This window comes from Sceloporus occidentalis, unplaced genomic scaffold, assembly GCF_023333645.1.
Source record: "Sceloporus occidentalis isolate IW3139 unplaced genomic scaffold, rSceOcc1.0.p SCAF_474, whole genome shotgun sequence".
In the NCBI taxonomy this organism is placed as follows: domain Eukaryota; kingdom Metazoa; phylum Chordata; class Lepidosauria; order Squamata; family Phrynosomatidae; genus Sceloporus; species Sceloporus occidentalis.
In genome coordinates this window covers 21,547-34,776 of record NW_028317454.1, presented here as the reverse complement: position 1 = coordinate 34,776, position 13,230 = coordinate 21,547, and the positions used below count along the sequence as shown (strand labels likewise).

Sequence of the window (13,230 nt, the reverse complement as noted above, 5' to 3'; positions counted from 1 at the left end):
AATACTTCTACTACCCCTTAAATTTAAGTGGAAGGGTTTCCATCACCTTTTACCCACCATAACTTATGTAATGGTATTGTCTAAAGTGGTAAAGTTAGGACAATCACCCTAACAACTTTTGGTAAACTGCTAATTGCCCTATGTATGCACCAAAAAATGTCATATATAATCCAAATTTTTTGCTTTTTTTGATAAATAAAAAAATGAGCTGTTTGTTTTTACCTGATTTAGTATCCCCGATGAGAATTTTGAAGATCACAGTGCACCTCCTTCTCCTGAGGAGAGAGACTCTGGATTCTTTATGTTGAAGAAGGACAGTGAAAGGAGAGCTACACTTCATCGGATTCTAAAGGAAGATCAGGACAGGGTGGTTAGGAACCTTATGGAATCATTAGAGCAGGTAAATATTTCCAGAAGTAATTTCCCCATTCATTCTGCAACATTTGTGCAAAAACAAGCATCATAGGGTATAATTTAGTAAGTGTAAATGGAGGGTGAGACAAAACATATTCAAATTAGGTAGGACCCCAACTTCATCAAACAGCTTTTGCATGCAATGAAATACCATTAGTAAGCTAAGCCTAACAAACATCAGTGCCTGAGGTGGCTAATGCATATCTCCCACCTGTCCTGTTTTGCAAGGGACAATCTTGATTTTGCCACTCTATCCCGACAACCTCTACCTCTGGCCCGCATTGGAATGAAAAGCCTTCCCAGTGTAGCTGGATGGATAGATAGGTATTAAATACTATTAAAACACAAAGTCCTTGTCTATGTGAGCAAAACTTTTGTTTTTGGATATATGTTTGCAAGCATTAAAATGTTTCAAAACAAAGGGGCCATTAGGAACCTATTATGTTATGCACTGTATTGCTCTAAAACAAGAACATTTTTTATGAATGCGAACCAAGCAACAAACACAATTCTATTAGTATGAAAAAAGTGACTTAAGTGGAGTTGCAGTGGAGTTCTCTAATATAGACATGCACACGAAAAATAAAACCTCCTAGAAAAAAAATGGACACAAGAGCAGAAAAAGTAGAAAACAGGTCCCAAAAGAGGCAATGTCCTTCCAGAACAGAACTTGAGATGTGCGTTAACTTTCCAGGGAAAGAAGAATCAAGCACCCTCTCTTAAATATACATTTTATTGAGCAGCAAGTAATTGGCAGTAAGATATACCGGTATTACTTTAGAGATACTTGGAATTTATTCTTAAATTGGTAAATGTGACCAGAACAATTTCTCATGTGTGTCCTGTAATTATTTCTTTATAACTTAACTTTTATAGCTTTTCATACAAAATTTCTATTTGCGTTTTATACAATAAATCTGTCTTTACCAAACTGGTACAACATAACCCTTCTGTTTCACTGTTTGCCATGTGCCTAGGGACCAGGAGAAGTGAACTTAAAATGGGATCATATATATACCTTAGTGACCAGCCTAAGAGAGTTTGTGAGATCTACTGACAGGAAAATCATTGCTACCACTCTGTCAAAACTGAAGCTGGAGTTAGACTTTGACAGTCATGCCATCAGTCAGCTCCAAGTTGTGTTGTTTGGCTTTCAAGATGCGGTGAGTATATGAGAAGGTGCCATAAAATTCTTGATGGACTTTGATGTAGATATGGAGATCAGATGTGATTTTAAAGGGACACTGCCTTATAAACTGTCTTAGTCTTGTTTAATCTGTCATTGTTTACAAATTTGAGTTTCATATTAATCTTTGATATCCTTGATGCATACCATGTACGTCACCAAAATGGTCCAGTGAGTTTGTAAGATAGGGTTCAGGTTAGCTTTTGACTTAGGTAGGGGTTAAAAGAAAATCTTAGAAAACTTAAAATTAAGAAAAATATTATATAATCAAGTTAACGAATATATTTTTTGGTATTTTTCCCCATTTGCACTAGCTGTGTTTGATGTTTATTCCTGTAAAGCTGAGAATAAATGTTTTTCCCCACTTAAGTCGTATGTCTTACAAATATGAATTTGGTTTTAAAAGAAAGCATTACTTGTCCCCTCAAAAATAATGTGTGTGGGTAAACTAATTGAGAAAGTACAGCTGAAGAAAGGAATAGTGAAAATTGCTCTGGACCTTAGCACTTTTGACCAGGTTTAGCTAAGAATGTAATTATTGGTTATAATTGCATTTTTATTATTGCAGTTTTTGGTTGAAATACCCTTGTCATATTATTTCATTTTGAAATTAAAATTGTTTATTTAATAATCCTCCTGTAACGCCTTTTTTAAGGCGCCTTTACCTCAATTTTTACAATAATAATCTCCCCTTTTACATTTTGCCAGTATAATTACCCAGTTCAAGAGGGCTGCTTAGATCAATGAAATCACACAGCTCTGTGAACGATGTTTATATAAAAACCATAATAAGAATGCAATGTGCTGTCTGTGAAGCGGTGGATCTGTATGACATTGCAGTACAGGAAGAAACTACCCATGTGAAATGTATTATGTATACAGTATGCCTCTTAAAATTCTTGTCTGGGAATAGCCAATAAATCTTATACAAACAGTAAATAAAATAACATGACCCAGTCGCATCCTTGGAAGACGTCATTGAAGTGATGCAGACATTAGGAACAGATAGCTCAGCTCACAGCTGTGGGAATCGCCCTGGTGTTTTCTTGTAGCATTTGGTATAGTACATAAAGCAGCTGTTTGAATGTAAATGTAAGATTCCTTCTGTCAAGTATCGTAAGACTGCTGGTTTGCTTTAGGTATTTTTGTTAAGTGAGGTCTCGTTTATACTGCTTCAGTTCTACGTATAAAAAATTGCAAAAAAATTATTATGTGGCTTACTATAAAAACATAGAAACACATTCGATGGTCGGTAAGAACCATTCAGCCCATCTAGTTTCGACATTTTTCCTGATGTGAAGACTCGGATATTAATCAGTTTTTATTCTCATTTTATGCTAATCCCATGCATTTTTATGTTCCTTCACTGTATATACTATTTCTGCTGGGAGGCTGTCCCACTTATCTACCAAACTTACAGTATAAGACGACTTTTTAACCCGAGAAAATCTTCTCAAAAGTCGGGGGTCGTCTTATACGCCGGGTATACTTACTTACCGAGCCGGAGATTCCCCACAAAGCCGCGAATCTCTAGGGGAGGGGTGAGTGGAGAAGCTGCCTCCCCTGGGCCGGTCTTCAGGACTGCGCCGAGGTAGGTGCAAGATCGTGATATCTCCCTAACTAGCCCTGATCAGCAGGGCTGGTTGGGGAGATCACGACCTCCCTCTAACTAGCCCAACATTAGGGAGCTTGAGGTCTGGCACTTCAGACCTCGGCTTCCGTGCTCCCTAATCACTACGCGCCGGCTATTGATGACGCCATGTCCCGGCGCTCGGCATCAATTGCCGGCGCGTAGTGATGAGGGAGCAGTAAAGCAGAGGTCTGAAATGACAGACCTCGCGCTTCCACAACTGGATGGAAGAAAGAAGATGAGAAAGGTAAGAGATGGAGAGAAAGGGGTGTGAGTGCAGTGTATGTGTATATATGTTGGTGTGAGATGGCCAGTGTATGTGTATGGTCAGGTGTGTGTAAGAGCAGTGTAGGTATTTGTGTGTTTGTAAGCTGGTGTGTGTATATATATATATATATATATATATATATATACTGTATATGTGTGTGTGTGTGTGTAAAGGCAGGGGTGTGTGGTGAGGGCAGTGTATAAATGTGTATGTATGGACAGGCGTATGTTAGTATGTGTAGATATAAATATATATATATATATATATATATATGTGTGTGTATAAGGGCAGTGTATGTATGTATATGTCTGTATAACAACCAGCCAATCACCGGTAAGGTACATCGCTTGCCGTGATTAGCTGGTTGTTGTATACTGGGTAGTAAAGCCCAAACTCTATATTTTAACTGGAAAAGTCGGGGGTCGTCTTATACGTCGGAATATACGGTACATAAAACACATTGACCTCTTGTTCTAACATTTCTCCTCCTTTAAATAAGCCCTCCTATACTAGTATCCATTACTTTATTTATATGTTTTTATCCCTTCTTTCTCTTCTCTCCTCCAAGCTATACATGTTGAGATAATTTAGTCTTTCCTGGACTTTCTGTAGAATATGAATATCCTTCAGGAGGATACTTCGGGTGAGGTCTGACCAGAAATGTATTTAGTGCATGAGCAATAGTTAGAGCGAACAGTGATTACACATATAAAATATTGGCAAAAAAACGTAATAACTACATCACATAGCAATAGTTAAATAAGATACTAGACATTTTCTTCTGGTCACACTTAAGTATTTAACAAGCAGTTACATGTATGGCTGCTTCAGGCTATAAAGGCCTTCTCATTCTCATCTTTGGAAATGTTGCTCGGCCACAGCTAGCTGAAAACTATGTATCTTCTAAAGTATCTAAGCTGATGGTGAAAAGGGACATTACATGTCCGGTTATATTCATGTATATTCAATGTGAATTAGTTAAAAAGAAAACTTCAGCATTAATGGTGAATAGGGAATTTCAAATATTTAGGTATATCAGAAGTGGGACGCATGAACATATGGGAAAAATAATAATAAAACACAATAGTGTAATAAGTTCTAACACAAATAGTTTGTATACTCACAAGTGTAACTTCAAAAGGTGGTATAAAGGTAGGTATAAAGAAAAATACCGTATTGGCTCGAATATAGGCCGCACTTTTTTTTTTTTTTATGCGGCCTATATTCGGGGTCTAGCGCCCTGCCGAGCAGGCAGCGGGGTTAGGATACAGATCCCCCGCAGCGGTGCAGGGGACCTGTATCCTACTCTCCGATACTCTCAGACAGCCTCCCCTGCCAGCACTTTCCACGGGGGGGTGCCGGCACGGGAGGTTGTCTAAGCGCATCGTGCGGACGGTCACCGGCTGCGGCGATGCGGGTAAACAGCCTCCGCTGCCGGCACGGGAATTCCCACGGGGGGAGTCCCGGCAAGGGAGATTGTTAAAGCACATCATGCAGATGTCCCGGCAGCGGAGGTTGTTTACCCGCATCACCGCAGCCGGTGACCGTCCGCACGATGCGTTTTACCCCTGCCCCCAAGACTTACCAGAGCAGACTCCCGGGTGTCTTGCGGGGCCGGAGGAGGAGGACAGTGGCAGCATATCTCGAGGGGGAGGAGGACAGTGGCAGCATATCTCGGGGGGGGGGAGACAGAGTGGCAGCATGTTTTTTTGGTGCTTTTTTAAAGAAAAAAACTTTTTCTTTAAAAAAGCACCAAACTTTTAGGGTGCGGCCTATATACGGGGGCGGCCTATATCCGAGCCAATACGGTATGTCTTCCATGCCAAGTGTCAAAACTCTTAGGTGGATGAAGACTATAAACATGTATATGAAGCAATTATTTATTTCACATAAAGTCCATTGCTACTAGAAAAGTATTTATTGCAGTGGAAATTCTGCTATACAAGCCATGTATCAGTGCTTATGGTTTCTTCACCCACTATATACACTTCAATGTGTTTAGCACTGGTGGTGTAGTGGAGGTTCCTGGTTGCTCCAGCACAGACAATCATGATCAAACCTCCCTCACATGGACGCCACATTCTTCAACTTGACCTCAAAAGGAAGTGATCAATGTTAGGGAGATGGAACATGCAGGTAATTGCCAAACGCACATTAAAACCTTTGCAGCCGTTTTGTAGTAAAATCTTTTTTTCATTTCTTTCAATTTCTACTCATAGACAGTTGCACGAGTGATGGATTTATATACCTTCAGATAGATACAATTCCAACATATGGGGCAACATTTATATATTAACTCTGAGCATGTAATTAATTACCATATACAAGAGCGGGTAAATCTGTAAAATTTGGTCAGGCAAACTAGCATTTAAAAACTAAAAGTTTCACTAAATCCCAGTTAATTGTACTGTAAATATCATTCTCTTTAGCTTTCTGCCTTAGTCATTGTTTAGATCAGCGGGAGGAAGTGATCCATCAGACTTCAATTTGTGTTACCAAACATTAGGGGATCAGTGGTGCTATCTACAGATGGCATTTAATAGTTTTCTTTACTGAGTGATACCACAGATAAATAATTTTATGGCAACAGAGATCCTTTTGTGTCAAACATTAATCTGCAGACCCATTGTTTATCCCTCACCCTGGTGGCATATTTCATAATTGTTAAACTTTGTGTTCATGGGTTTCATGTCACATTGCAGGATAATAGGTTCTTTCTTCCTTATTTCTCTTTGCTTTAATAATAGCAACTCAAATATTTGCAAATATGTGCTATGGCGAAGACTATGAACCCAACACAATAAATGTTAATTCTGGAAAATGCTTTTCTGTGTCACTAGGTCAACAAAGTCCTTCGAAACCATAATATCAAGCCACACTGGATGTTTGCCTTAGACAGTATCATTCGGAAGGCAGTACAGACAGCTATCACCATTCTGGTGCCAGGTGAGTCGCACAGAAACAAATTTCCATTGCCTTCTGTCAGATCTGTCAATAGAGGTTGTATTCATGCGTAGGTTTTGTTCCTTTAGTATAGTATTTACCAAAAAACTTTAGAGCTAAAGCTTAACTTAGCTTAGTTGCTGACACTACTGCTACCAGCGCCCTCTAGAGCATTAAACATTGTGTTACCCTCAGATTACACTGAGACCTGTTTTAGGGTCTGGTGTGATGTTTGTCAGGGGCTGTACAGTTTTTTTTGTCGGAGTTATGTAGTTAGTTTTCCAGTAAGACACCATCCTTTACATTTTCTCAAACATCTGGATTTATATTCATGTCTATCCATAGAGTTGAGGCCTCATTTTAGCATCACATCAGAAAGTGACCCAGCAGATCAAGATGACATTGAGGTGGAGGAAGACCATAATGAACAGACAAAAGAACAGACCCTACAAAGACCAAATGCAGTGAATGAGGACACTGTGCACACCTCAGGAGTGAGCACCCTTAGCTCCACCGTATCTCATGACTCACAGAATGTTCACCGGTCACTAAACATGCAGCTTGGGAGACTAAGGATAGAGTCTAACAGGTATCTTTTTTGATGTGTAATCCCTTTGGTTGCAACGTTCTTTTGTTTATATGGACCATTTCTTATTTTTGTTCCTCCCTAATGAGCCCAATGGCCTTTGTTAAATATGCATATCACCTGTAAGATTTATAGATTGGAAGACTAAGGGGTATGTGAAAAAGTCTACTTTACAGACAAGGTAGTAGATATGTGTGGTAGACTGTTCCCCTCCATGGGTTAAACCCCTATGTTACTGTGTCACTTGCCTAGCCAATACATGGCTGATCAGTACAGACACCATTGTAGGTTACTACACCTGTGGTCAGGACCACTACCTAGAGAACCATACAATAACTTGCCTCAACTTTTTCCTTATTATTAACTGCTAAACCATAAAGCTAATATGTAACCAATAATGTGAAACTAATACGTAACCAAATAAGTCAGCGGACACAAATTTTTATTTTTTTTGGTAGGCTTCTAGAAGAGTTGTTACACAAGGAGCAAGAATTCCAAGGTCTGCTGAGACAGGCGATTGAAGAAAAGGACAATGAAATCAAACAGCTTCAGCTCAGATCACAGCCAATAAGTGAGTGATATCAGATGAAAACAGAACCGTATGAGAGAATAATAGAACAATGTCTTTGTTCTTGTATGTGATGTATAAAGCTGTATAAACAGGATTTATACACGAGAGAAAAAGCAGCTAAATTTTCGATGATTTCTCTGAGAACTTTTAATTTCCCATTTTTATTTTTTTTCATAGTAACACCAAGGATTGAGCAGTATATAATCAAAGTAGATTGATAGAAAAATTACAATTTGTTATTGTTTTATACATAGCAATATATTTCTTTAAAAAAATGGATTGTTTTCTACTTTGACTCGATAGGAAAAAAACTGGTGTTTTTATGCAGTAATCATTTTATACATTGTGTTATTCCTAAACACTTCGGGGCTTTTTCACTAACAATTAAGTAGAATTACTGAACTTGACTGTAGAGTATCAACAGTGTACTTGTATGACAGTAACTTTAACTAAAAAAAGATAAGTTAGTGTTTAAACTTGATTTGTAAAGTGCTGTCTAGATAGGCCAAGTAAATTAGCTCTGTAAATCAGCCCTGTGTATGAACTGTGTTCTGTGCTAAACCTTTGTTGTATCAAATTTATTATCCAATAGATATCCCAGGTATTTTAGTGTCTCACACCAGACCATCCATCACGCTCAATGAAGATCTGGAGCTTGTTTCCTGGCTAAGAGAGCTAAGAGTGGATGATGATACAATTGACAAGGTACAACCATTTTATACTGTAGTTACCATTGATCTAAATAATAACTATATAAGACTTAACACAGACTTTTATATTGCTTATATATCAAATAATGATAAACCCTTGTGTCACATTGTTTTTTATTTATATAACAATTACACAGTGCTTCTTACAGTGCATTCAAGGGATATAACACAATTAGAATTGACAGGCTAAAACCGATACATTAGGTAAAGAGGGTCCTTCTCGCAAGCTTATATTAGCCCGTGATATCGTAAAGAACATTGTCTCATTGTCTGTAAGGATCATAGTGATTTGAGGGGATTGTCTGATCTCTGACTGGCCCAGACAAGTGAAAAATCAATGATCTGTGCAGTTCTAGTGTTTTCGCAGCTCCCACTTTGCCTCCTTGCTACACTAAGGGTGCAAAGTGGCTATTCCGGTAAGGTGGGCTGTGGTTAACCTTGCACCTCCTTGATGCACACCTCAACATAGATTTCCTTATTTGGACACCTGAATTTTTTAAGTAGTCCTAAAAGCTTACAATCTAATATAATTCATCTAGCCAGTAAAGGTGTCATCATTACCATATTTGCTTAATGTACAGAGTATGAGTGTTTTGTTTTTAATACATGGGAACACAGCAGCCAAAATAACTAACATCAGTTTGCCTTTTTTTGTGTAGTATTTACATATAACTGGTTCACCGTACTTATCTTAAAAAAAAAAAAAAAATACACCATTTGTGCAACGACATAGTTTGGCATTTAAAAAAATCTGTCTTATTTGTTTTGTTTCAGTTTTTAGCCGAAGAATATCAATTTGAGGATATTTTGTGGCACGTTACACGGGATGATTTAAAATCTATGAATTTAAGGTAATTGCTGTTTCAAGTATCTGTGGTGGAATATAGCGGTTTTAGGCAGCCCCATTCTGACGAGTATTGTTCCATCTGAGAAGTCTTCATTTCTCATTTATATATATTCAAAACTTATTGGGTAATACTTATGCTCGTCACACTAACTTTTTCACCATATTCTGTTCTTTGTTCTGGACATACCCTCTAGAGAGATTAATTTGTATTGGCATATTTTTACAGCGACATGTAGAATTGTGTTACTGTAGTAAAAGTGACCAAAACAAAATGCACCCTTAACCCATCAAGTGCCCTGGGCCTGGATACATATTCTCTCTGGGAGACCATGTCAAATTTCATAGTTTCGCTCTGGTCTGATTTCTGAGGGAAAAACAAGCCTTCTGGCTTGTCTGGTGTCTGTAAATGAGTGTTTAATAATGCTTCTACTAACCATTAAATTTAAGTGGAAGGGTTTTCCATCACCTTTACCCACCATAACTTATGTAATGGTATTTCTTGGCTAGCCTCAAGTATTAAGCCAGTATCACAACCTCCCATTAAGGATGAAACAGCTGTCCATGAGTGGTGATCTGGCTATTGCACCTCTTCCTGGGTTTTGTCTAAAGGTTGTCTTGTACAGCAGGCAATTACTTTCAAGGGATCCATGTATAAAGTGGATATAGAGGCAAAGGTGATACTTGTTAGCCTTATTTGCATGTGCCTACCCAGAATCCCTTGTTGTTGTGGCAGCACCATGAGATTTCTGAGGGAAAAACAAGCCTTCTGGCTTGTCTGGTGTCTGTAGATGAGTGTTTAATACTGCTACTGCTCTACTCTGGCAATGTATAAAGTAACGGCTTAAACTTAAACTAAGGAAAACCCATATTTTTTCTTAAACGGTTCATAAATGCCTACACATCAGGTGGTATATTGGTAAAGATGTAAAAAAATATATATATATTCCCAACTAAATAATACAAGTAACAACAACTAAACAACAAGGCATCAGATATTCGTTTTCACTCTGCCTTAGTTGCATGAGTAAAGCAGAAGAGTCATTAAGCCTAAAACATAAGTTCAGCTTCTAAGTAATTTTTCATCTACCTTGACCTCTATGTTTCTGAAAATCTGCACAAGCATTTGGTGTCAGTGTCCAGATCGGCATAGTTACCCAACTTGTAAATTCTAGAGACCACTAGAAAGTCTTATGTTTGAAGTAAAAAAAAAAAAAGATTATGCCCCTGCTTGTACTTAACATTCATGCTGTTTAACATAACTATTGAGGTGGGCAGAGTTTTTAAATGAAGACATTCTGCTTGCTTAGATCTTGTGTATTAAAATAACTGGATGATGAAAATGAAATGGACCAGGAACACAGTGCAGATGTTGTTAATGTTGTAAATGACTATTGTAGCTTGAAATTGCTGATTTTAATGGAATATCATAGGCGTACAGAGACCCTTTATCAGCAACCATCACTCCTGTGCAGGGGCGTACCTAGAGTATTTGGCACCTGGGGCGGATCCTGTATGTGGCACCCCCCCACACACACACTTTAAAACTGCATAGCTTCTACCGTTATATACCGGCACAGACACTGAAGGTGGTACAGCATAACACTTACTTTTATCATTATATACTGAGGCAGAAATTGACGGTGGTACAGCATAATACCTATCACTATATACAGAGGCAGACATTGATGGTTGTACAGCATAACACCTACCACTATATACTGAGGCAGACAATGACGGTGGTACAACATAACACCTATCACTATATACTGAGGCACACATTGATGGTGGTACCGCGTAATCCCTATCACTATACATTGAGCCAGACATTGACAATAGTGCAGCATAACTCCTACCACTATATACTAAGCCAAACATTGATGTGGTGTAGGCCTACCATTTCATTAGTAGTAGGGATGCACCGAAACGAATTCTGGACTGAAACCGAAAATGCAGCATTTACCTGGCCGAAACCGAATATGACTCCCCCACACACACCATAAAAAAAACAACACTTATTTAAAGTAAGTAACACACCAAAATAGGACAAAACAATTAAATAACAATATTAATATATATGATTGTTAACAGCAATCACATTCCTATCATGCCCAGGCATACCCAGATTCCAGGATGTACTCGCAGACTTGGCATGATAGGAGTATGATTGCCCTATCTACCCCTTCTCACTCCCTTTTGTCCTACCTACCCCTATCTACCCCCTATCCCCCCGTCTCACTCCCTTCTCCCTATCTACCCCCTAACTATCTACCCTTTGAAGTTCACTTACCTTTCAGGAGTCCTGCGGTGGGGGTGCAAGGCCTCTGTCTCCCAGCTCTGCCACTGTATGGAACAGTATAGAGTGATGGGAGTTATGATGTACTAGAGCATAATTATATAATGAAAAATACATTGGAAATGGTACAGCATAACACTCATCACTCTCACACACTTACCAATCCGCACATATAACCAATCCACACACATACCAATCCACACACATACACCAATCCACACACATACCAATCCACACACATACCAATCCACACACATACCAATCCACACATATACCAATCCACACATATACCAATCCACACATATACCAATCCCCATATACCAATCCACACATATACCAATCCACTCTCACTCACTGAATGCTTTCCTACCTTTCCTCTTTTCTCCTTACAGCTTCTTTTCCTCCTCTTCGCTCCTCTTCTTCAGTTCTTCTGTCTTCTTCCGGTTCAGTGGGCACGGCTTCAGTGTTGTGCGCCGGGATCCGACAACAAATCCCGGCGCACAGCAGCTGTTGCCGCACGGATCGTAAGGGAGCGATATCGTGTTGAACCCGGCTTAAAATCACTCAAGGGAGCCGGAGGTCTGTTAAAGACCTCCGATACCGCTCCCTTGCGAGCCTGCTCCTCCAGCGGCGGACATTACTGTCCGTCTCTGGAGGGGTGCCGGCAAGTTGGCACCCCCCTGATGAGCGGCACCCGGTGCGGACCACCCCCCGCTAGGTACGCTACTGCTCCTGTGTTCCAATGCCATGCTGTGTTCGCTAATCCAAGTTTAAGTTTAAAAGGCAAATTGATCACTAGAAAACAATTTCTAGTGCCCAATGTTGCCATAGCTAGAAATGTCCTTGTTTCCCCTGAAAACAGCTAAGTGACCCCAACCTTTTGAACGGTAGTGTGTGTGTATATATATTTGGTGCCATCACATTGTTTGTAATCTTGCTCAAAAAACACATAGGAGTGTAACTGAAGCTCTGCCAAGACAGTATGGTATCATACAGTATGGAAAATCTTTATTTGTTATGATATCAAATTTAAAAAAAAAAGACTCAAAAAGCAATCAGTTTAGGGGAAATATGTTTGGATAAATTAACAAGTCTAAAATTGATGCAGCATTTACAGCATTTTGTGTGTTTGTTCACAGAGGAGGAACGCTCTGTACAATTTGGAAGGCAATCAAAGATCACAGAGAAAATGAGCCTTCCCAATGAATGGACTTTTGCAGTATGGTTTCCCAAGCCTGCAGCCTTGAGCAGATATCATTGTGGAGTCACATGAGCACTTTAACCCACTGTATGTTTACCAATGTGAAATCATTCTGGTTCCTTTAACAACAATGTGATTATGCAGCCCACCAGGGTGACAATGACGGCCTTTTTTCGTCTTCAGAATGGATGCATGGTTCTTTCAATCCATTCTTCACTGTATTGTGGACTGCAAGGAAGTTCCATAAAAGTGTAGCTTTACAACGGGACACAAAAGGAATTGATTTTCCTGAAGGACAAACTGAAAAATGTGAGGACGTTTCTTTTGAATGTTTTAAAAGGATGCAAAGTACAAGGGTCACAAACCCTAAAAACCAAACTCATGACTTGACTTTCAGATTGATTTTTTTTTAATCCAAAGTAAAACATTTATGCCGTCATGTATAACATACATTTATATTGATGTCAAATACATTTATATTGATGTCCTAAGAATTTAACAAGCATACATTTCATGTTAGTCTTTTTTAAATGCCTGACACATAATTTGCCATTCAATGTTAAATTTATTGTATAATTACC

The 13,230-nt window shown here is 39.0% G+C and overlaps 1 protein-coding gene across 1 annotated transcript in view; it reads left to right on the top strand.

The window, feature by feature from the left end:
• The window catches only part of LOC149271682 (mitogen-activated protein kinase kinase kinase 5-like), a 93,635-nt gene extending 80,981 nt beyond the window's left edge, over positions 1-12,654 (top strand). The window contains exons 23-30 of the mRNA XM_089507206.1: positions 232-400; positions 1,392-1,577; positions 6,339-6,444; positions 6,787-7,030; positions 7,486-7,598; positions 8,191-8,303; positions 9,083-9,159; positions 12,588-12,654. Of these exons, the coding sequence (XP_089363332.1) occupies positions 232-400; positions 1,392-1,577; positions 6,339-6,444; positions 6,787-7,030; positions 7,486-7,598; positions 8,191-8,303; positions 9,083-9,159; positions 12,588-12,654 (1,075 nt within the window). The remainder of the gene's footprint in view (positions 1-231; positions 401-1,391; positions 1,578-6,338; positions 6,445-6,786; positions 7,031-7,485; positions 7,599-8,190; positions 8,304-9,082; positions 9,160-12,587) is intronic.
• Positions 12,655-13,230: the final 576 nt, after the last annotated feature.